Source organism: Rhinolophus sinicus, chromosome 1, assembly GCF_057876585.1.
Source record: "Rhinolophus sinicus isolate RSI-liver-muscle chromosome 1, RSI-T2T, whole genome shotgun sequence".
NCBI classification, from domain to species: domain Eukaryota; kingdom Metazoa; phylum Chordata; class Mammalia; order Chiroptera; family Rhinolophidae; genus Rhinolophus; species Rhinolophus sinicus.
The window spans coordinates 23,713,045-23,737,464 of NC_142501.1; the positions used below are offsets into that span (position 1 = coordinate 23,713,045).

The 24,420-nt window shown below is 37.5% G+C and overlaps 2 protein-coding genes across 2 annotated transcripts in view; one reads left to right on the forward strand and one right to left on the reverse strand.

Annotated features, from left to right (window-relative positions):
• CCDC38 (coiled-coil domain containing 38) overlaps nucleotides 1-14,144 on the forward strand; it is a 40,033-nt gene extending 25,889 nt beyond the window's left edge. Inside the window, exons 11-16 of the mRNA XM_074326182.2 lie at nucleotides 1,247-1,316; nucleotides 2,636-2,787; nucleotides 4,087-4,222; nucleotides 8,631-8,836; nucleotides 10,845-10,938; nucleotides 13,216-14,144. Coding sequence (XP_074182283.2) covers nucleotides 1,247-1,316; nucleotides 2,636-2,787; nucleotides 4,087-4,222; nucleotides 8,631-8,836; nucleotides 10,845-10,938; nucleotides 13,216-13,329 — 772 coding nt within the window. The 3' untranslated portion in view covers nucleotides 13,330-14,144. The remainder of the gene's footprint in view (nucleotides 1-1,246; nucleotides 1,317-2,635; nucleotides 2,788-4,086; nucleotides 4,223-8,630; nucleotides 8,837-10,844; nucleotides 10,939-13,215) is intronic.
• Nucleotides 14,145-14,349: 205 nt separating this feature from the next.
• On the reverse strand, nucleotides 14,350-20,241 carry SNRPF (small nuclear ribonucleoprotein polypeptide F). Its single transcript, XM_019732190.3, has 4 exons — nucleotides 20,083-20,241; nucleotides 18,055-18,180; nucleotides 15,053-15,117; nucleotides 14,350-14,464 (listed from the first exon to the last, which is right to left on the reverse strand). The coding sequence occupies exons 1-4, from the start codon at nucleotides 20,083-20,085 to the stop codon at nucleotides 14,398-14,400; spliced, it is 261 nt and encodes an 86-aa protein (XP_019587749.1). The 5' UTR covers nucleotides 20,086-20,241; the 3' UTR covers nucleotides 14,350-14,397.
• Nucleotides 20,242-24,420: the final 4,179 nt, after the last annotated feature.

Below are 24,420 nucleotides of genomic sequence, written 5' to 3' on the forward strand. Positions count from 1 at the left end.
GACGTGGAAGTTTAGAGCTCAAGAGAAAGAGATGAGATGCAGGAGTCATTAGTACATTAGCAGTGGTGGAATCCACGAGAGAAGATGATGACACCCTTCCCCAAAGAATGGGTAGAATGAGAGGAGACGAAGGCTGAGGAAGCACAGACGTTTTTATAGAAAAGGAACCTAAAAAGGTTAACAAGAGTTTCAGAGAGGTGGGAGAAGACTGATGAGAAACTGATGTCACTGAATCAAGGAGAAGAGAGGGGTGGACAGCAGTACCAAACGCTCTCTCAGGGGATGGTTCCCAGATAGTCATGTTCTCCTACGGCCCTTTCTCTGTTTTCCCACGCCGTATTTCCCATTGTTTAAAAGGCAGCTCCAGGTAGCTATTTTGTCTCCTCAAAGTCAACATGAACAAAGCAAATATTACTGTATTTCTTATCCCATCCTTAAACTGTTTTCCTTCCTGTTAGTGCTACCTCCATTATTCCGGGCTCACAGACTACAAACGTTGGAGTCATCCTGTCGCTTCTCTCCTGACCCCAGTAGTTCTTCCTATTCTTGGTTCCTATTTCATTCTTTCATGTATCTCTTCTCCTCCCTCCCCTCACCCATTTTCCCATGATCACTACCCTCTACTTGAAGGTTCCTACCTCTTTAATGGTCCAATCATTTTCGATATATCCTTTCTAAAGAATTTTTCCAGAGCCACTTTGCAAGCCACGTAATTATTCTTTAAGAATGTACCTCATCACTCATACCCTCAACCACCATTTCCTCAGCCTGATCAGAAGATACTTTGAAAAGTAAAATCTTCTCTTAAAAAGACAAATATTGTATTACTTGGGGCACAAGCTTTGTTTTGAGCACTAGAGCAAGTTTAGTTTCTCAAGAAGCCTGCATTAAAACGCACAAAATTGATGTGGTAGTGTAGATGGTCATGTATTTCTTAAAACAAAACAAAACAAAACAAAACAAAACAAAACAAAACAAAACAACCCTTACTAATTGGTACTGTATGGTATGGCCCTTCCATGTGGTCTCATTCTTTGCAGATGTCACCCTTGTTTGGGTGAATCTGATTTTCTTTTGCATACTTATGGAATCCATTGATTTCTGCAATAAGCATTTCCCTGAAAGGCTAAACAGGCTATTGAAAAGAACAATGTTACAGTTAGGTCCCAAAGAAAATGTAGCAGTGAAAGCAAATCTGTTGACAGACAAAGGCTCAGAAATCAGGCATTTTCTTTTTCTTTTTCAGCCTCTCTGAAAGTATAAGCTCAGAAGACAGTTTTGAATTCTTTCTAGATGATGATACGGACTATGATCTGGTAACCAGGTTTTATTTCTTGATTTAAATATTATGTCAGGTAAAATGTATAGATGCTCATGTCTTCTTTTGAAATTAAATTTTCCTATTCCAAATAGTCCACAACTTTGCAGAAGAAAATACGATTTTGATACTGTGCCCCGGTTGTACATATGGTTCATCTTTGTCATCAGACCTTTGATGAAAAATCAATGTCTGTAACATGATAATAATTTAGGAGATATATATCATCTACAGTCTTCCTGTAAAAATAGCTTGCTTCTCATTTTATTGGGGCTTGAGAAATATTGAGAAGCTGAACTGTAAGATAAATTGACTTTTAACAAAATAGCCCTTCACGGCTACAAGACTAACTTTGAGCTAACTCTACCCTGAATACAACCAAACTCAAAAGGAACAAAAACCACTGTAAAACACCATCCATTATTATATATCACACACCTTACCCAAGTCACCTTTTTTTTTTATTGTGGTAAAAAAACCTAAACTGTACCATCGTAATGATTTTTAAGTGGATGTTACAGCAGTGTTAACAACACTCATCGCCGTGCAACAGAATCTCTAACTTTTCATCTTACAAAACTGAAGCTCTAGACCCACTGAACATCTCTCCTAAGGCCCCTCCTTCTAGCCCCTGGCGACCTCTACTCACTAAAAGTCTGATTACTTTAGGTATCTCATAAAAGTGGGATCATGCAGCATTTGTCTTTTTGTGATTGGTTTATTTCACTTAGAATAATGTCCTCCAGGTTCATTCATGTTGTAGCATGTGACAGGATTTCCTTCTTTTTAAGGCTGATTAATACTCCAGTATATGGATAAACCACATTTCCCTTATTCATTCACCCATCGAGGGACATTTAGGTTACTTCCATCTCTTGGCAAATATGATGAACGTGGGTGTGCAAATACCCAAGTCATCTTTTAAAAAATTAAAGTACTATATACTTGTTCCTAAAATCTTGGAAAATGTAAAATAATTAAAATGCGGGGAGAAAAATGACCTTCACTCAGCTCCCCGTCTTTACCTTTCTCGTTTCTTCTCCTTTGCCTTTCCCTAGACCCACCTCTCCCTTTTCCCTGCCCTGGCCTCATTTTCTGCTCCTTCCTTGCTTCTTTTCCTCACCCTCTTCTTTCTTTTCCCCCAACACCCCAAATGTCCTCCTCCTGAGGGCCAGCTCTCACGTGGAAAGAGGCTCCATTGTCATTTTCTCCCTATGTCTCCCTCATAATCAGAATGGTATTCCTTGGCCCCACTGTATTTTCCTAGATACGTCACATGTGCATAAGAAACATATTGTATTCTTCATTACTGATTAGGAGCCAGAGATTTATTTCAAAGAACCAGAGGAGTTACTTCAAGTCTTTACAGAGCTGGAAGAGCAGAATCTTACTTTGGTACAGTATTCCCAAGATGTAGATGAAAATCTTGAAGATGTGAATAAAAGAGAAAAACTTATACAGGATAAAATGTAAGTCGTTAAAAGCAAAGTAGACTTGTTCTATTAAGTGATTTCTGACCAGAGACAGAGTCCAACTCATTCATGTGTGGCCCTTTGTTGTGGTTTCTCTGGATTTAGGGTGGGTTTTTATTAATAATAGTTTACATTGCGGAGTATAAAGAGTGGAAGTTATGTTTACACAGAATAGACTGGCTTTAATTTTAGTCCTTACTTCCTTTCACTCATCAAAATATTTTCCTAGCTAGCAATAATAAAAGATTAAAAATAACTGAAGTGTCACCCTGCTGCCTTAATTTTTGTTCACTGCAATTTTCCCCCTGTCATCTGGCTAATCAAATCATGCTTTTGGATGATAACGCTAGTAAGTGCATTTTTCTTGGCTGTGACTCTTCTCAGCAAAACAGCTATTTTTGTGACAAATATTGCACCATTTTGTAAAGTACATATCAATATATCAGGGCTAGTATAAAAGGGATTTCTGTCAGGGGAAGGAGACTGGATTTGCTGACTCACAAAGTTCCTTTTTACTCTAAAATTTTGTATTATGTCAATTTTGGAAAACAGCTTCAAGTCACAGAGAACAGATCTTTATATCTACCCACTATATTATTAAAAATGCGTAGAACCTTTGTCAGAACAGTGTTCTGGGCCAGCAGATGGCAATCTTTTTAAATAGGTCAAACTACATTGAACTTTGGAACAAATTAACTTGTTTAGAAGTTAAGAACCTAAAAGTCATGATCTCATTGCCCCCCGTTACCACAAATGTATCCTTTTAATCCCAATCCTCACAGAGTATGGTGTCCCCATCCCTGACAATATTTTGGGGGATGCGGTGGGCATAGTTGGGCACGAAAAGGGGATCTATGTCAGAATCCATATCTAGAAGATCTGTATCAGAATCTCTAGGTGAGGGACTCAGGAGTCTATTTTTCCCCTGGGTTCCCCAGATATTCTGATTACCAACCAAGTTTGACAACCCAGACCTAATAGGTCTCACCACAACTTGGGCTCCTGACACCTCACCTTTACTGCTGTCTATTTGGGGGACACATGGGAACTACAAAAGTAGTAGAGGGGAAGAAACACTTCCTGATGGGAGTTAAAAGCAGCCTCTGTGCATTTTTCTTATTTTAACCTGAAAAGTTGCATATACTTTGGCAATGTCTTAAAAATATAAACTCGGATTTGGCTTGCTAGACATAGGATGCTAACACATGATCTGGAAGGAGTGTTGAAGCTCTTGACTGATGGTTTATTTCACTAACCCACAAATTACGGACAAGGGTCTTTCTTCTTTTACAATAGAAATAGCAACATAGAGTTTCTTTTGGAACACAAGGAAATACTTAAGGCCAGCTGTGTGAGAGAAGAGGAAAAAGCAGCAGAACTGGAATTAAGGTCCAGGCTATTTAGTTTTGGACAATTTAACTCAGATGCCCAGGTAATCATTCTTTGCCTATGGTAATTTTATTTTGGCTCATGATAACAATTTGCATTCCCTGGATACTGCACATTGGAATGGGGAATGGAAGGAAACCAGAAGTCCCAGCTTAATGATAAAGGCAGAAAACCAGCTGGGAGTTACCTTTTTAAGTATGCAACAGTCAATTTACATAGTAGATAGAAAGCATTCAAATTGGCATTGGGGGTTCTCTTGAAATGTTGCTGAGATTTTCCCCCCTATTTCTTTTAGTCAGAGTGTAAACATATGAAACAGTTCACTGCCTAGGATCATTCTGGTAGTAATTTATGGAGCAAATAATTAACAGAGGAAGCACTGAATCAACACTGAGCTTGTATAGATTTGGGCCTCTGGGCCTGCGGATAGATTCATTAAAGAGCACCTGGACACACAGTAGTGAGTTATTTATTTACATGTTAGTCTCTTCCAGCTGGATGCAAACCCCTGGAGGGCAGGGATTTCTTGCTCATCTTAGTTAGCTAAGTTTAGTGTCCCTATAAAGTAGGTGCTCAATAAATGTTTGTTGAATGAATGATTAGGTTAGTTTCTAGACCAACGACTCCAGTTAACATTGGTTTCCTTATAAAAATCTCAAATAAAATTCAAGCTAATACGTGAGGCTAATATCACACTTATGGTTATGAACTTGATTTTCAAACAGAAGTAGATTTGGGGGAACTGCACTAGACGATAGTCCTTGCCTACCCATAGGTAGGGTTACAAAAGGCACCCCTTCACACACATATATTTCCTAGGGTGGTACAGCACCCCGAGTTAGGAAGGGATAGGGACATGCAGTGCTAGAGGAAGAAGTGTGATGACAGCCACCTTTCATTTCTTCAATGCTGGATTTTTTAAACTTCTCTTTTACTGTGGTAAAATATACATAACATAAATCTTACAATTTAACCATTTTAAGTGTACAATTCAGTTGCATGAAGTATATTCGCAATATTGTATAACTATCACCACTATCTATAGAATTTTTCATCATCCTAAATAGAAGCTCTGTATGCACTAAACAATAATTCCCCAACCCCCTATCTTGCCAGGCTCTGGTAAATCTCTATTCACCTTTCTGTCTCTATAAATTTGCCTCCTTTAGGTACTTCATATAAATGGAATCATACAATAGTTGTCCTTTTATGTCTGGCTTATTTCACTTAGCATAATGTTTTCAAGGTCTGTGCATGCTGTAGCGTGTGTCAGAATTCCTTTTATGGCTAAAAAATTTCCTACTGATTTCCATTTTATTTATCCATTCGTCTGTTGATGGGCACTTAGGTTGTTTCCACCCTTCAATTCTATTTTAAATAATTGACATGAAAAACGTCAAATAAATGTGATATCACCCCCTTCCACCCATCAAGCCCCTTTCTCCCACCAAGCCCCTTTCATGCAAGTTTAGGGCAGTTATGAAAAAAAGTAGCATTTTCAATACTCTTAAACTTTGAGGCAACCAAATCCCTAAACAGAAAAAGTACAAGTGATCTGAAAATTTCCTTGTAAAGGAGATTTGCGTCAGAAGTATCATTTTGGCGTTCATGTATTACACACTCTGGGAAGATGAACACTCTCCTACAGATACAAAATGCAGGGGTGAAAAGGGGGAGGAGAGCAGGAAAACTGGTAAGGGAAAAATATTCTTAGAGTTTTCCTGCTTGCAGCACCACTCCCATTCTTTCAGATCTCAAAATGTGCAAAACATAATCCTTTATGAGTAAATAAACATAGATGCACCTAATTTTGATATTCATAAATTATCAGTTACTTTGGAGCTACAATCACTATAAAACCAGTATTTTACTCTTTCAAAATTTGCACATTCCTAACTGTACTTAAGCCCCTAAAAATATTTTTCATTGATTTAACATACTACTTTAAAATTTTTAAATTCAGGTATAATGTAGTATTGAAAAGTGCGCAAATCGAAAGTGTATTTCTCAAATAATTTCCACGAAGTAAACACACCCGTGTACCAGCCCCTGTATCAGGGAAGAGACCATTATCAACACCCCCAGAAGCCTTCTTCATGCTTCCTTCCAGTCTCTATCCCTCAAAGGTAACCACCATCCTCACTTCTGTTGCCATTGGTTAGCTTTCGTGTTTTTGAACTTCATGTAAATGGAATCATGTAATCTGGCTTATCTGGCTTCTCTCAACACTGTGTTTGAGATTCATCCATGCTGTTTTGCGTAGCAGTTATTTTCAATGAAAATGGAATGGAATGTAACCTATTCCACTTCAATTTGCAGAAGGTATTCATCTCTGGTTTAATTTTTCTTTCAAACAGGGAGCTGATCCAGTTCATCTGGGAGAGTTGTTTACAATAAACACACGGAATGTGACGTGGTTTAGAATTACAGAATCCTTGAGTTGGAAATTTAAATGACATCTAGACATCTCCCCACTCCCCTACCCAGTTTTGATTCAATTCTTCCTTCTACACATTGCTCTAGCCAGATCACTTCCCATCCACTGTGGGAAGGCATCCGAGATTCTTACCCGGCTTTCAGTCTTGCACAATCCTGCCCCACTGTACCTCACGGAGCAGCAGGAGCTCCTCCCATCCTAGAAGCCTTTCCTAGCAGCCTTCTCCGAGGTGCTCTGGGCGAGGCCTGCCATCTGGTGGCCATTCCAGGGATAGGCCTGATACTGGGCTTGTCATCAGGAGGCCTGTGCCTTGAGCTCCCTTTTTCTTTCCTCTCAATCGCTTTTTCATGAGTATTTTCTTTAACCTCATTTCCTAATCCTATTTTTTACATAGTTCTTACCTTGTTATCTCAGAAAAATATCTCTCCTTGTCTTTTTCTCTCCTGTTTGCCCGGAACTTATAAGACATCTTGAAAGGACCCTGTCCTACAATTTCTAAAACTCTTAAGGGTTCAAGAGGTCTTCAGAAATTTGTATCAGGTACTAACCATTCTCATATTAAAGTTGCTTTTCCTCAGAATCAGTGTTCAATATATTTTTAAAAATGATTCACATTGCAGCAATACTGTTCATATACAATGTACATTTCAGGGCCTCGATAGGTCACTTTTACTTTTTTCCTTTTATATTTTTCTGTATTTCTAAAGTTTTCTAAAGACGTGTTAAATAAATAGAAAATACAATGTTATTTAGAAAGGGAGAGAAAAAAGGAGCTTTATGGCAAATACAATTTTTGCTTTTTTTTTTACTTTCTCCATTTATATTTTGTACTTCTCTAAGTTTTCTTTAAAAAGCATTCTAAATATAAATAGTAAATACAATATGTATTACTTTAGAGAGAAAAAAGGGGGGCTTTTTGGTAAATAGGATCATCAGAAAGGTGGTTAAACTAGGAGGTGGGAGAGAAAAGCTGTTGGAAGTACGACTCTTGGTAACAGGACTTGACTTGTAATTGTACGTGTCTCCATAAGGAGTCTGTGGTTTCAGGACGGCTCCAGGAGCCGCATCTGTCTTGACTGTTATTTGTCCTTGGCTTCATGGTGCTTCTCATCTTCTTGGGCAGAATCGGGCACGGGGCAGAATGCTACCTGGAGAGCGATTCGCTTTGCCCAGCAGTTTGTTGAGGTCCTATTAACTGCGAATGTCCGGGACACAGTGGAGAAAGAGGAGAGTTTTTTCGAGGTCCCGAATCACGTTACGTACAAGCTCCAGCATCTCCACCACTTAAAACGGCGCGGTAGCCGGGTCATTAGCAAGGTGTGGCCTAAGCCTCTGCTTAGACTAGAGTACTTGCAATGGCTTCCCAACGGAGAGAGTAGAAAATTAAACTCAAAAGGCTTTTGTAGGCAAATCTGGGCATCAGTTTGCTTGTGACTTTTTTTCCTCTGAGAGAATGCATTAATTTATTCAGCAAACATTTATGAAGTGCACAGTTATCTGCAAGGCGTTGTTTTAGATATTAAGTGTAAACATAATAGCTCCTGCCCTCCAGGTGCTTACAGTCTAGAAAGGGAGACAAGGCATGTATGCAAATAACTATCATACAGGATAATTGCAGTTTTAGCAATTCGAGTAGTAAGTGCAAAAATAAAGGAGCACACATGCTGTGCTGCAAGGATATGCACTGGAGTAGCAAAACAGGATTTAAAATGTATGTTGCCTCTACTTGAATGCTCAGGGAATCAGATATACAAAAACATTCAAACAAAAAGATGATAATTATATTTATACCTAGACTGAAATATTTTTAAGAAAATAATCCAACGTTACTACAGTAATGATCTGACTATAAATTATCATTGCTGCATTTTCCCTCACTCTTCTGTTGTATTAAAGTTCTTTTAAACAAATATTTGTAGCATATAAAAATCTTTTCATTATAATAGGAAAATAGAACTTTACATTTATTGAACAAGCAAATAGTGATGTTTTCTGCTCTCCTTCTCAATCTCAGGAAAAACTGATAGACTCTCTTAGTAAAAAAATTAATCAAGTTTACAAAGTCTGCATTGGAGATGGAGAGGTTGGCAGCCTGGACCCTATTCAAAAGCTGGTAAAAGTAGAGTCTCGCCTGGTGGAACTGAGTGATCTCATTGAAACCGTTCCCAAAGAAAATGTGGAGGCAATTGAGAGGATAAAACAGAAAGAACGACGGCAAAAGTACAATGTCTTATATAAGTGTAGTGAATGACTTAATAAGTAGCTGTTTTTGCTTGGATTCTATCAACACTTATGTAGCAAGGATGACAAGAGATGCAGTGGGAGGAAGCAAACCCAGCTTTGCCCTCCTAAGAGCTATTTTTTAGTGTGAAATATATTCACCAAATATTATGAAACAAATGTGTCACTACCAATGGTCCATGGGCACTGTGAGGGAAGGAACCACGTGAATAGAAAGTTCACCAGGGACAACTTAGTTTGGGATAGGCAAGGAGTTCTTTTAGCCCAGAAAAGTGAATTTTCAGGGTGAATATTCATTCACTACTTACATGATTTCTGAAGAGCTATCATGTGGAAGGAGAACTGCAGTTGTGGTGAAAAACCCAAGGCATAGATTATAAGCCCTTTATTGGAAAACTGCAGGGAGACTCAATCTATGAGAGAATTGTTTGAAAGAGACATGCAGTGAGGGTTTTCCTGTAACTGCCAACGCTTCCATACACAGCATTTACACATCAACTCATCTATTCCTCACAAGCTCATGAGGATTATCATCCCTGGAACACGCCACACCCTGCCCCATCCTTGCTTAGTTTGGGGTCTTTTGGGGGAATGCACCGATTTACCAATAATTTCCATTCCGAGTTAAGCAAGGATTTTATGTATATACTACCTTTGAGGCAATGATTATAAATATATGATCCCTAGTATAATTTGGCATGTACAGAATGCTTACAGGTGGAACAATGTTCATGTTACATAGCAGAAAAGCATGTTGGGAGGTCGACTAGCACTATGGCTATAAGCAGGGGCATGAGAGCCGACCTGCCTGGGTTCAACCCAGGTTCCGCTGTGTACAACTTGTGTGACCCTCAGCAGGCTGCATAACCTCGCAAGTCTGTTTCTTTATCTGTAAAATGGCAGTAATAACCTGTAAGGTTGTTGTGAGGATTAAATTAAATGATCTATGTAAAAGCACTAAAGTGTGTCTGGCACATAGGTACTCAAATGTTAGCCATTAATATTAGATATTTTATTATTGCTTATTTACATTATCCATATATGGGGCATGAGATTGTTTCCCCCATATAAAAATGGAGTCTAGTATATATTAAAGTGGTCCTGATAGAATTTTATCAAATATAAAGCAAAATTTTAAAAAATTATAAATGAAAGATGATTCCCATAACATGACCTGTTTAATTATACTAACAACACTGCAACTTTTTTACAGTAGGAAATGAATTGTCATCAAAGTATAATTACAACTTATTTTCAGTAGTGATACATGTTTCTAATTGTAATTATCATTCTTATCAAAAAAGAGGATTTTAGTTGATTTTCCCCATGGTTTGGACGCACCTAATACCTAATTTTGTATTAAAAAAATGTTCAGTTATACGTAAAATTAAATATGTCCACAAAATAGCTATCACTTATTGCCAATTCTGCACCAGGCATTGGAGTAGAGACTGCATAGGTCATCTAATTTTATTTTCACAACCCCAAAGAAAACAAGATAAATAGCATTTCTTGGTCTTGAAAATACCATTCAAAAAAATTAACTGGAAAATACACTTTTGTGATAATTCATTGAACTACATACTCATGATTTGGGTACTTTTCTGCATGTTCAATAAACAGGTTTAAAAGGGGGGGAATAACTGCCAGTTAATCCAAGTTGCTGTTGTGTAGATAAACTGTGAAATGCTGACAAGTAAGTGGAGCGATGAGGTTTTGGCTGAACTGCTTGTTTTAGACCAAGATCGGAATAGATTTTTACCCAAATGGCAACATGCAATTTCTTCCCACTTCAACACAAACAGGATGTTGTTGAGACTTCACATAAATATTCAAAAGCCATAGTTATGGCTGCAGATAAATTATTATTTTCATTTAACCTTAATGGAAATCTTATAATAGTTCATTACCAAATAGTAATGATGTAGGTGTTTTTTACTTTCCAACTGTGATTTATACTTAGAAGAAAATGTTCTCCTCTTGCCAGGTTGCGTGAAGAGAAAATGAAAGAAAAACAAAGACACCAGGAGGAAAGGCTAAAAGCTGCTCTTGAAAGAGCAGTAGCACAACCAAAGAAAAAGGTTTGTGTTTTGTTATTAATAGGTCCAGATACATCAATGTGAGTGCTTTTGTGGTATGAAAACAAAATGCCTAATCCATCTAAATTATCCAGGATGAACTTCAGTAAAATAATCTTTCTTGCTTACAGCTTCAATTGGTCTCTCTGGTTCCTTGCTACTTTTACAATTCAAATTTCTGGGTAACAGTTCTCCATTAGACCTCCTTTTTAGTAAACCTGTCCCCTCTCCTCTTTTTCTTAAGCTCCAGGTTCATGAAACCAGAGAATTATTTTTTTAAAATAATAGGTGGTACAAGCATATGGTTCAAAGTTCAAAAGATACAAGAGTATTCAGTGAAAATTAAGTCATCCTCAGTTCCCCTCCCTGGAAGCAACCACTGCTGAGTTTCATCCCCATCCTTCCAAAAATATCCTATATATTTGTGTATATTCTTCTTATAAATGGTAGCTATGAACTTTGCTTCTTTCACTTAACAATGAAGATAGTGAACCCAGAGAATCACATTTAATTGGAAGGGTCTTCCAATCCTCACACTGTAAAAATAATGAGATTAATGGTTGAAGTTAAAACGATTTACCCAGTGTCACTTCAGATTTAGCAGCCGAGTCAGGACCAGAAGCCAAGGTTCTTTATATTGCACGATCCCCTGCAGTAAGAAGCTGGGGACTGGGCAGTCACTGAGTGCTTACGGTCCACGCCTCTGCACTGTGTGTGCAGGGCCTTTTGTTTCCGGATGCCACTCTCCCTCCTCTAAGTTAGGGTCTAAAATATATTCCAGGAAGCCAATTTCAAAGCTATCTACAAAGCTAATGTGGACATTGATCCTTACCATAGAAATAGCTAACCTACAGTGAATGCTGTGCACCTCACAACCAGCCTTTTGAAGTACTTGAAAAAAGTTCTGAAGTATGATAACTGAATATGTATGTCAAAAGGTGATAATTACCTTATTTTATTTAACTATTTAAATGTTAGTTTATTTAAATAAGCATTTTTAAAAGTCTGTGCTTTTCTAAAAAGTTCAACGCTTCCTATGAAGACCTGACTTGTCCTCTTCTTCCCAAAGAATTAACCATTCATCACCCTCCCATATGTACATGCTATTCAATAAACCCACAAAATTGAAATGATTATTTTAAAATATATCCATCTTTCCTTCTAGACCATGAATGAGTTTTATGACCTTTGTATCCCCAATGCCTGCCACAGAGTGGACACTCCACAAGTGCTTATTGAATTAACAAACAAAAACTGAGAATGAAAACTAAAACTGGAAGAAAATTGGAAAAAAAAATAATGATCTGATAAGTTGACAAGGCATGAAGATCTGTGATAGAAGTTCTTACCCAGCTGGGACACTTCATCACTGGAGATTTTCTCAGACATATTAATACCAAAAGTTACCAAAGGAGATCACTGACAGTGGAAAACAAAATTCTGACTTTCAAAAAGTAATTTAGGGATTCCTGTCCCCTAAGGACAATTTTGTTGGTATAATAGGCAGGAACACTACTGTTTAGTTCACTGGGCCAGGAATGTCAAACATTCTCCAATGCAGGGCACTGTTTCACATAGGGGAAGCGCCCGTTTTGAGACACAAAGGAGATGTCCCCTCAAATGTGAAGTCCAGTAGAATATAAATAGTTTTCTCATCCATTTAATTTACACAAATTCAGATATATAAGCAAAACAAAACAAAAAAAGATTATGGGGGATAAGACTAAAAGAGAAAAATAATTAGCACGATGTACTTTAGTGTATGCCCCAGAGAGAATGAACAGGTGTGAAACTAGGGATTTCCCTGAGCCTGTTCTGGTGGGAACACTTCCAAGAGTCAACAGGATTACTAGTGTTGAAGACAGCACATGGTTTTCTCAAGTTTTGTTTAACAGGATTTTAAAATGCTAGTCAACAGGTACTCTCAACAGAGAAGAGCAATCTCTTCCAACCAATGGAAGAAAAACTAGATGTGGCACTGAGAAATGCTGGCCTCAGGCATGGTCCTTTTCTAGGCTGACATGTCTGAATTGACCTAAATCTCCCACTTCCCCATAAAACCTAACTGCTTTATCTTCTGCATACTCCAATGTGCCATCAGTTACTTTACTTTGCCTAGCATGTTGGCCCAAGGTTCTCAATCCCTTTGTAACTAATTATTTACTATTCTAAACCACATTATTCCTTGGGGAAAAAATCAAGTTAATATTAGTAATTTATTTACACTTCAATAAGAAACGTTATACTGAAGAATATTAAATATTTTTTCTTTTGTTTCAGCTGGGAAGACGACTTGTCTACCGTTCAAAACCTCCATCCAGTGACAAACATGAACTACTTTTAATCAAGGATACAAAAACAAAATCAGTAGAGGATGAATATTTTTTCACTTGAATTGAAGCAGTAATGTTTTAGGTATATTTTGTAGATTTTGGCTTTCAATGATGGCAATATTCTGCCCTATATGCTGGCCTACCCAATTTGAAGAGAGGCTTTGTTCTAAAGGTTACAGGATTGGGAATGGGAGTTATTTTGTTTTGTTGTTGAAGCCTTTCATTATCCATATTTTAAGTATTATTCTAAACATTATATATCTACACGTTGAGTTGTCCCAGTTGGGGATTCACATCTAAAGTCTACTGATGTAATTATATGGTGAACGATCATTAAATTGCAGCAGTGGCAGTCTCTGTCAACATCAGACTTTAAATGACCCATTTAAAGTCTGGTTGAAAAAACCAGTCCACAGGAAAGTTCACAGTATACATTTTATCACCATGGAGTATAGATTTTAATGTTCAACTCTAACACATCTTAAGGGTTTTTGAGGAGTTTAAAACTGAAACGAAAACCACTAGGTTATGTTCTTAGAACATAACTGTAAGACTAGTTTTTAACTCACATTAAGGAGTTCTGTTCAGAAAACTTAATTCTCTTAAGTGAACAAACCATGTCTTCAGCCTAAATGTGTTTACAATTTCTGTTGTGTTCTATATCCACAATCATTTAAATTTTCAGGTGATGTTTCAATTTTAGCTATAATATGTGTACATTATTTAGCTTACACTGATATATTATGTAATTTGTCAACTAAGTAAAATACATTATATATTTGTAAGAAAATGTTTAACTTTATACATGTTAAAAATGGCTCAAAATAACTTTAAAAGCAGTTGCTTTTAAAAGGTCTCAGTTAATATATAATTACAAGAAAGGGATGAAATTCACCTTTATAAACATAAAGCATATAAATAATTTTCCCTTTTAGAAAAAAATAGAGTATTGGGCTTCCAAAAGAAAACCAGCTTGAATGAAGTTGGGTGATTTTTCAAGCATTACTTTTGTGGATAATCTTTCAATTGTTTCAACATTTGAACTTTGCCTGTAAATATCTGAATATGAATAGTTCACCAGTCAGAATGAAAATTTTTTTATTTTATAAAAAAATACCCACAAAAGATGTTATTCTCTCATTTCCCCATCTTCTTCCTCTTCTTCAACACCCCTGATATAAAGCACATTATTACACCTGTAAATAGAAAAACAGTGCATTTTGTTGTTCCAACTGGAAACCACATAAGATCTGATTTACAACTACTAGATTTTTTTCATTATAAAAAATACTGAATGCTAAATTTACAATATATCATTTATTCTTTCTCTTTTAAAAAAATGTTTCTACCATTGTTTTTTTAAAAAGCACATGGCACTTATTTTTTTTTTTACCATTTGGTTGTTATAAAATGGTATCTCATGATCTTCCAAAGAGAATAATGACTAAATTGGGTGTAAAGTTAGTTCTAGAAAATGAGTGTAACAAAAATCCCAAAAATGCATCCAGACACAACTAAAATTCAAAACCAAGCTCCTACAATTAAAATCATTGAAAAAGGTTCCAGCTAAGAGCTAGAAGTTTAATATCAATACTAGAAAAATCTTAAGGATGAATAGCTCCAAAATATTTAAATCTTCTTTGACAACTTTAACAATTTCAAAGACTCCTGAAGTCTAGTTGTAGACTACTATGTTAAATAGGAACTTAAAACGTAATTCTGAAATTGAAGCACTAAATTATTTCTAATACTCGTTATATATACAATTACTGCTGTTTGGTTACCTTATTAAAACTTCACCCAGATGTCCAGACAATGCTCCATCTATGTATTCTTCTGTGTTTGCAAGCTTTAAATAAAAAGAAAACACATTAGTATGATACAGAAAGTAAATAGTATAAAACACCTAACACTGGTGACAGAACTTATTAACTGAGACCTTTTTATACCAACTCACATTTATCTATAATTAATACTAGAAGATAACCTTTCTATTACTATTGTAGTACTTTTTAGTTTCATATAAATACTCAGTAAAGTTTAACATTGATGGATATAGAACTAATATATAGTAAAGCTCATTTCAACATAGTTTTTTAAATCTCTGTTGTGTAATACGTTTTTCTATTAGACAATAAAACAATGTATTGAGGAAGGCAGTCTCCCAATTTATTGAGTACATTTCAATTAAAAAGTTTTCTGAAAATTCAATTGCAAAGAAGCAAGCAGACATTAACTTTTCTTGGAGTAATGATGTTCCACTGTAGTAACATATTGAGGAACCCAATGGGTGTACAAAAGCTATGGCTAAAATACCAAGTACTTTGATATTAGTCATCATCCAAACCAAAGAACTGAATAAGAATTTTTTTTTTAATTATGTGCTAATAAACAGAAAAAAAGTTCTTAAAAGGTTAAAAATGAAGAACGACCTTACAAACTTCCATTTATAAAATATTCACAGGGATGTAATTATCTGCCCAGGGAATACAGTCAATAATATCATAATAACTTTGTACAATGACAGATGATTACTAGACTTATTGTGGTAATCACACTGTAGGGTATATAAATGTTGAATCTCTATGGTATACACCTAAAACTAAACATATAGTTTTAAGCAACTATACTTTAGTAATAATAACAACAATAATAATAAACTCATTAAAAATTTTTGACCCAAAACGCCTCAGGAATTGGCATTTGAAATTCACTCATAAATACTGAAACTCAACATTTTCATTACTAAATTGTGGATGGTGGGTTATATATCTATTCTGTGGTAAACATTTATTTATGATATTTTAGGCATCATCAATGTGGTTAGTTACTTAGAGATACATTCCATAACTGGCAGGCTCACCAGGAAGCTCCATTTTAAAACCAAATATTTGGTGGGTATTCTTTATTCCTTTTTTTTTTTTTTTTTTACTGAGATATAATTCCTGTAACATAAAATTCACTTTCTAAAGTGTACAGGTCAGTGGTTTTAACTATATTCATAAAGTTGTGTAAGTCTGGAAGTTGTTCTAAGTCTGGAACATTCATAAAGTTGTTCTAAGTCTGGAACATTTTCAGCACAAGGGGCACTCTTCAGATTCTTCTATGGCCTTCATAAATGATTCCTACTTGGGGAATTTTCCAGGACAAAACCATGCTCTATAAGAACTTTGGGGACCTGAGCATCATCTATTCAGGGGGTAAACTCTTAAATTAAGGAAAATCTCAGCTTTTTGCCTGCAAGTAATCCTGTTAGTATTCTGCCTACAAGTTATAAGTCCTACCAGTATGGAATACCTGGAATCATGGTTGGACTGACCACCTGTCTAGGTAACCTTTAAAATTCATCCATCTGCCATTAACCAGTCACATAAATACCTGAGTTTCAGAAAAATATAACCTCAAATTGTTTCTTCAAAAACCTGGCTGGAAACTATAACTATGCAACAAAAAACAAAGACCCCAATTTAAAAATGGGTAAAGGGCATAACTAGACATTTCTCCAAAGAAGACTGTATAAATGGCCACTAAGGACATAAAAAGATCTCAGTACTGCTAATTAGGAAAATGCAAGTCAAAACAATGAAGATACCACTTCACACTCACCAGGATGACTATTATCCAAAAAAAACAAAAACAAAAACAACAGGTGTTAGTAAGAACGTGAAGAAATTGGAATCTGTGGGCATTGCTGATGGAATGTAAAATGGCACTCCTGCTATGGAAAACAGTATGGCAGTGTCTCAAAAAATTAAACAGAGAATCACTATATGATCCAGCGTTCCATTTCTGGATATATACCCAAAAGAAATGAAAGCCGAGACTCTGGCAGATATCTGTACAGTCATGTTCACCGCATTATTCACAATAGCCAAAAAGTGGAATAATTCAAATGTCCATCAACAGAAGAATGGATTAAAATGCAGTATATATATGCAATGGAATATTTATTTCAGCGGTAAAAAGGAATGAAATTCTGATACATGCTACAACATGGATGAACCTTGAAAATATTATGTTAAATGAAATAAGCCAAAAGAACAAACATTGTAGGATTCTATTTATATAGGTACCTAGAATACACAGAAAGAATAGTATTTGCCAAGGGCTGGGGCAAGGGAAAGGGGGCGTTATTATTTAATGGGTAGAGTTATTGTTTAATGGGTACAGACTTCCATTTTGGGTTTATGAAAAAACTGGGGAAGTGGATACTGGTAACGGCTGCACAACAATGTGAATGTACTTAATGCCACTGAGTTGCATGCGTGAAAATGGTTAAAGTGGTAAATTTTATGTTATATATATTTTTAAAAACCTGGCTGAAACATTTACAGAAGCTAGTGTAACAGACATGTAGTCAGTTAATCAATTCCTTTGGCTGGTATGCTTTCTCCCTCAAGAAATGCTTTTATGGAATTACTTTGATGTTGTGCCTTTAGCATTCATTAAAAGACTTAAGAATTTCACTTGAAAAATTTCTTTCAGAGCTAAGTGCTGGGACGTTTTGCTTTTTGTGAAAACCAATGTGTTTTCCTTATGGCATTATGAATCAAACATCTGAGCTCTTCTTGCTTTAATCACTAGGAGTCACATCTGTGGCTGATTTTTTGTTTAACACCTTTCTCATACGTAGTTTATCAGTTATAATATCCTGTCCTTGACTCTATTCCTGAATTTTGCTTTGTCAATTTCATTAATTTTATTCTTATAAGTCACACTAAACCTTTGAGGAATAAGGTGAAGAAAATAAATACAATTTAATGATCTTTATAAATCTTTAACTTACCTGCATGTTCATATAGCCATCTACAGATACCAGGTAGCCTTTGTACTCCATTCCCCACTTAAGTTTCACCATTACTGGCTTCCCTGTCAATCCATTGAGGAAAGGTTTGGGATTAAGGGGCAAACTCTGCAAAATGAACAAAAAAAGAACTCAGTCAATCATTTTCCTGAACTAAGCTCCCACCACCTAGTCTTTGCTACCAAAGCACCAAAATTTGATGGTATCCAAATGAAGCAAACTCTTGACTCCTCACATTAATTTTCACTTTTATTTGTTGAAGAGCACCAGAGAAATGTAAATACCTAATTAGCCAATTTCTTCTTCAACCCATCAAAATTTATAAAAAAGTATTCATTATTTCCTTAAGAAACACTGAATACCTAATATGCATCATTCACTGTTCCAGGCTATAAAGAAACAAAGGTAAAGGCAGTTAAAAAAAAAAAAAAAGAAACAAAGAAAAAAGAAAACAATAACAATAATGCAGGTGACAATGTTTGTCCTCAAGAAGCTCACAGTGGGAGGGGGAAGGACAAAACACACAGAGAGAGACAATTTATATTGCATTGTAGTAAGAGGAGATATGCTATGTATAAGGGTACCAAACTAATCCAGCATCAAGAGAAAAGGAAATAATGCCTCCGATTTAAAGGATGAGAGGTATTTCTAGAGGGAAAAAATAGGCAGGGGAAGCTACCTATGTAAAAGGAAGGAAGAATTAAGCAACAAAGTGATGTCAGGGACATACAAACAATTCAGTGTTGTCAGAGTCCCATATATGAGGCTACAGAATGAAGCAGGGGACAGATCACATTTGACAGTCTTTCGCTGAATTCTGGGAGCTAGGACTGGGTCTTACCTGACTTAGCAGTGCCTTCTATATATGAGCTACTACTTAATGTTTGTTTATTCTGCAAACGAGAGTATCCTCAGTGAATTCAGACATTTTTTCTGTCCCTCATCTGCTCACCCATCAGCCCAAAGAAAGAACCAAGAAACTTAGCTATGAAAACTAAACCCATTTAAGATAAGCATATTCAGTGATCTCAAAGGACATGGGACAACCACAATAACCTCCTGAGTCTCCCATTGTCACTCCTGTCTTTCTCCAACTTATTATCTATTATTTTTACTATTTTTAAATCATGTTATAGCTCTGCTTAAATGCACCAATGGCTTCCACTTGCACTTGGAGAATGCTGACCTCCTAACATGACCTGAGAGATCTTGCCTGACCCTGTCTCATAACCACTATTCTTGCAAGCAGCTGTGGCTTTCTGTCAATTCCTCTAAGTGGTCAAGCTTTCCTTCCGTACCTAGGGCCTATGCTCATGTCCCCTGTGCTTGGTACACTCCTCCTCCTGCTTTTTAAGGCGCTGTATTTTCACGTCCTTTAGGTTTCAGATTGCATCCGTCCCCTTCCAGGGAATGCCATCCCTGACCACTCTTCTAATGTGCCATCACAGCATCCTGTCTACTTCTTTCTTAGCACTTAACACTACTTGCAATTATATACTTCCGTTACTATTTGATTAATGCCTCCCACAGCTGACTGGGTTCGCATCAGTACTTTTCACTTTATGTTCCCAGCTCCTAGCACAGCATCTGCCAGGTAGCATGAGCTGAATATCTGCTAAATGAACAAATGGATGCTCCAAAGCCTGAGCTCAGAGTTCCAGGGCACTGCGGGGCTGCGAGTCCCAACATCATGGAATGAAAAGGGGGACTCCGCAGCGTGGTAAATGGGACGCGAAAAACCGCTTCGTCGTTACCCTGACCCTGCGGCTCCAGCCAGCAAAGATGCCTCAGGCTCAAACGAAGAGGGGGAAGGGGGCAGGTGCACTCCTGGGGAGCGGAGGGCAGAGGAAGGAGCGCGCGCCTCAGACCCCAGAGCAGGAAGAAAGCGGGTAGCGAGCCGGGGCGCTGCTCCTCACGCGGATGAATGGGAAACGCGCGAACCAACCAAGGCCCGGAAGGCGGGTCACCCGCCTTCTCTCCGGCGACTCCAGCTGTTCTTTTCCTCCTTACCATTGTAACGACGGGCAAATGCTGCAGGTTACAAGTCCCCGACCCTGCTGTTGTCGTCCCTCGTGACTGGAGCACCTACAGCAGGGCCGGAATCGCGGTGCTCCAAGAGAAATGGCCGCCAAAAAGCGGCGTGACCTTTTACCTCCGACTTCAGCTCTTCCGCGCCTGTGATTGGACGCAAAGAGATATGTGCTGATTGGGTGAGATGGCTGGGCAGTATCTCTGGCAACCAGCGGTAATGCGCTAGTGTGTGCCATCCGCGCTGCTTGCGGCCCTATGGGAAGCTGTGGGCTATTGGACTCCGGAGCGTCGCTGCGAGGCTGCAAAAACAGTGAGGCCGCCCGGTGTCTGGTCTGCTCACCTCCAGGGGCCGGCTGAGAGATGGACGTGATTTCTCGCCTACCTGGCTAATGGGGCATTCCTTTGTCCTTTTACACCTGTGGGAACGAGTTTGAGGCTCTAGAATTTTTTTTTTTTTTGAGGCTCTAGAATTTTATCCTCACTTTCCCACAGATTCTGTGATTTCGGCGCTGCTCTGCCACAGTCCCTTTCTACGTGACCTCTATTCTGTAATGCTTATTTCAACCCACTTTAAAGGACGTGGGAAAGCAAGACTAGACTGAGGGAGGTGAAACGCACCGTAGAAAGTACAGAATGTATTTCAATGAGGTCAAGTTGAGTCTAGAATACGGTGTGGTGGTCTCCCTGTCGATCTGTTTTGCATTGCCAGCAGAAACCCAGTCGGGTCTTTTTACATGTATTTATAATTAAGGACGTGGGGGATGTTTACGCTATCACGGGATAATCCTCGATGGCAAAAAGGTATTGATCAGAATCTCACCTGTTTTTCCCCAGTACAGACGTTCAGCTCGCTCAGCTCTGAAATGCTAAATGCAGTTCTTGGAGAATACACGCTTTAAGTAGTGCTGGTTTGGGTTTTGTTTTTGCAACCCTAAGGAGATGACTTTGGAATTTAGGCTTAAATGTTGCGTATTGAGGCATCATGGATTAGTGGGTAAGATGGGAGGCAGCCTGAATTCAGAACCTCGGCCCATCTGTTGGGGATGGTGTTGGGTAGTTTCTTAACCCCCTAAGGCCTTTGTTTCCTCAGCTATAAGTGGCTTTTAAAACAACACTACCCACGAGGTTGTGAGGATTAAATAATTAATGTGAAGAGGGTAGGGCTGTGCTTGGCCATGTAAGGGCTCAGTAGATGTTCATGTTGATTTTAATGTCCATATAAATGTTGGAGAACACTGACAGAACACAGTAATTTTGTTTTAGTGTAGTTTATGCCAAACAGTTGGAATTATTTACCCCAAAGTTCAGTGGGGTTTTCCGTAAGTTTCACCATCATTTGGTGGATATTTAGCCTTTGTACAGACTTTGAGTTCCTACTATGTGCCAGGCTCCTTCACAATTGTTATAATGGGAATCTTACCACACAGACTGATTTAGTGGTTATGGCCCCTTTTTAAAGATGAGAAACAGGCTCATCTTGTGCAGGGCCACACAGTGGGTTTCATCCTGAAAACTGTATGCTTTTTCTACTTTACAAAGCTCACTTTCAAAAGCTCAATACCATTTTCCCCCGAAAATAAGACCTAACAGGAAAATAAGCCCTAGCATGACTTATCAGGATGACATTCCATGAACATAAGCCCTAATGTGTCTTTTGGAGCAAAAAATAATATAAGACCTATTTTCGGGGAAACATGGTATATATTTTTAAAGTCTGACTTATTTTTTTAGCTGTTAGTGAAGGGAAACAAAATATTTCTGTAATCTATATAAAGATAGTTGTATTTAAAGTTGTTTTTTTCTCATGTTAAATATTAATCTTACTTTATATGGATCCTAGAGCAAATTAAGTCTGAAACATCACAGGAAGCGAAAATATCAAAACTGAGTGTCCTACTTCAGGCACATAATGAAAGGCAGGGTTCTTTGGAAAAGACAGTAATGGGGGGGAGGGGTATAGAAGGCAGCAGGAAAAGAGGGAGACCAAATATGAGATGGACTGATTCATAAAAGAAGCCATAGGCATGAGTCTACAGTTGCTGAGCCAGGCTGCTGAGGACAGGATATTGCAGACATCACTAATTTGTAGAGTCACCGGGAGTGAGTCAGGTTTATTTCATACCACATTAGTTCTAGCAATTATCAGGCTATGTTATTTATAGTTGCTGCAATTCTGAAAAGAAAATATGTAAAATATTACACTTGGTATCATTGATATGTGGTTCAGTCCCTGTACCTCTCAAGGTCTTAGTTACATATTAGTCAAATTAAGGCATTGAAATAGATTATCTTAATATATATCTTTGATATTATTATTCTTTGATATTTTAAATTAATAACGAAAAAATGAAGATTAAAATAAAAAATGTCCCTTGCATTGTAACTATTTTCAATTACAGAATTAATTATAGTTTATTGATTATTATTAATAATAAATATTAATTAGAATCATCTCTCAAATAAAGGACAGAATAGTTTTTCAGTTTAGGGAACAGTAAGTTTCTTGTAGATGAAACCTTTCAGTTTTCCATGTATGTTGAGAATGCTAGGCAGGAAAATATAATTGTTTTAAAACCATACACTGTAAAATGAGATTTTGCAGTGATGGTGTTGAGACTGTATCTTGGTTTATAAATGTGATCAATTAAGAAGGGAACTTAAACTGGTTCTGTTTCTGTCTGATTATAGATAACAGGTTAGATTATATTATTGACAATGAAAAGGATAAAATTCATCAGCAGAAAATATTTTTATTCATAGTATAATTCATTTGTCCATAATGATTTAGACTCAACAAAAGTTTCCTTCTCCCTGTAGGTGCATATTCTGTTTGGGGAAAAGTCTAGACTCTTCTTGGATCGATATAATATGTAAGCCAGCAGCACCACCACTACCACCACCATTACGGCTGCCATTTATTGAGCACTTATGTGCCAGTACTTTACATGACCTCATGTAATTCTTACAGTAATTCTGTGAAGTAGGTAGGATTAGCTAGAGTTGCTAAGTAACTTGCTCAAAGTGCCACAAGGAATAAGCCTCAGAGCCAGGATCTGTCTTTCTCCAAACTTTGCTCCTTAGCTCTTCTATTCCAAACTAAAAGAACCTCAGGGAAAACAAACAAAGCATCTTAATTCCACACATCGTTCACAGCCTCAGTAAGACAATGCAATTCCTATACTGCAGACTGAGTTATTTTCAGATATGTGACTGTTGACTTAATCGCCCATACACATGACCTTCTGTATCGCATCAGATTCATCTGTCAGTCTCCGAATCAGGTTTTGGTGAGTGGTCAAAATTAAGATCACTCATGTCAGAATGTCTTTATTTTATTCTCCGTACGCAGACAGAGGGCCCACAGACAGCTTCTGGGAATTAAAATTAGAGGAAGACTTTCTTAGCTTTTTACAAACCTACCCCCTCTTTTGAATGATGGTCCTTCATAGGCTTGCTTAAATAGACATTTTCCCACGGCCCCCTGCTGATTCTGAATGAACAGATTGTCAGCCCCCTACTGACTGGTGACTATATTGCTTATCCTCATCTTTACTCTTTACTGACAGCCTTCATAATAACTTGCTTAGAAGACAAATGGCATGGCAGAATCTCTGACAACTCAGTAAGGAAGAATACACTGGATTCCTGCCAAATAGTCCTACCATTTTAATGTGAACTAACAGCAGTTTTTGTCTTGATGGAAGAAGAAAAGGATGATACTAAGAACTACTGCCTTTTGTCAAAACAGCATTATGTCTTTGCATTGTTTTTAAAGATGATTTAATGAAGAAGTCAACATATAGATTATCTACAGTGTTGTGCCTTTGCACGGGCTGTGCCCTCTGCATAGAATGCCCATCTGTCCCTTCTCTGCCTGCCTTCCAAAGCCAGCCCAAGTGGTACATTCAGTATGAGCCCTTCCCAGGCTCCCATGGCATCACTCCTAACTCTGGGCTCTATCACCCTTAACACTTTTTTTTCTACCTCTGGTATAGCAATTAACTCATTGCAGTATAGTTTGTATAATTATTTGTCTGTCTTGACTCGACTAGAAACTTCTTGACCACAGGGACCATTGCCTGCTTATTCATATTTGCATCCCCTGCACCCTGAACAGTGTAGGCGCTGGGTTACTGATTGTTAAATGACTCCCCTTCCATCGCATAAGATTTTTCTTGTTGGGGTCCAGACCTTCTTTGAGTGTGGTTATTTTGATCATGGGAACTATTATTGGCAATTCCCAGCTCTGCTGATTCCTTGATGGGTAGACTTTCCATGAAGTTTCCCATTCTATAACATGGGATTGTAACGATACCT

Coding starts and splice junctions, on each gene's coding strand:
- SNRPF (XM_019732190.3), bottom strand. Junction 15,118..18,054: donor ATGGCTATATGAACATGCAG/GTAAGTTAAAGA, acceptor TTTTATTTAAAG/CTTGCAAACACAGAAGAATA. Junction 14,465..15,052: donor CTGGGTGAAGTTTTAATAAG/GTAACCAAACAG, acceptor TTCTATTTACAG/GTGTAATAATGTGCTTTATA.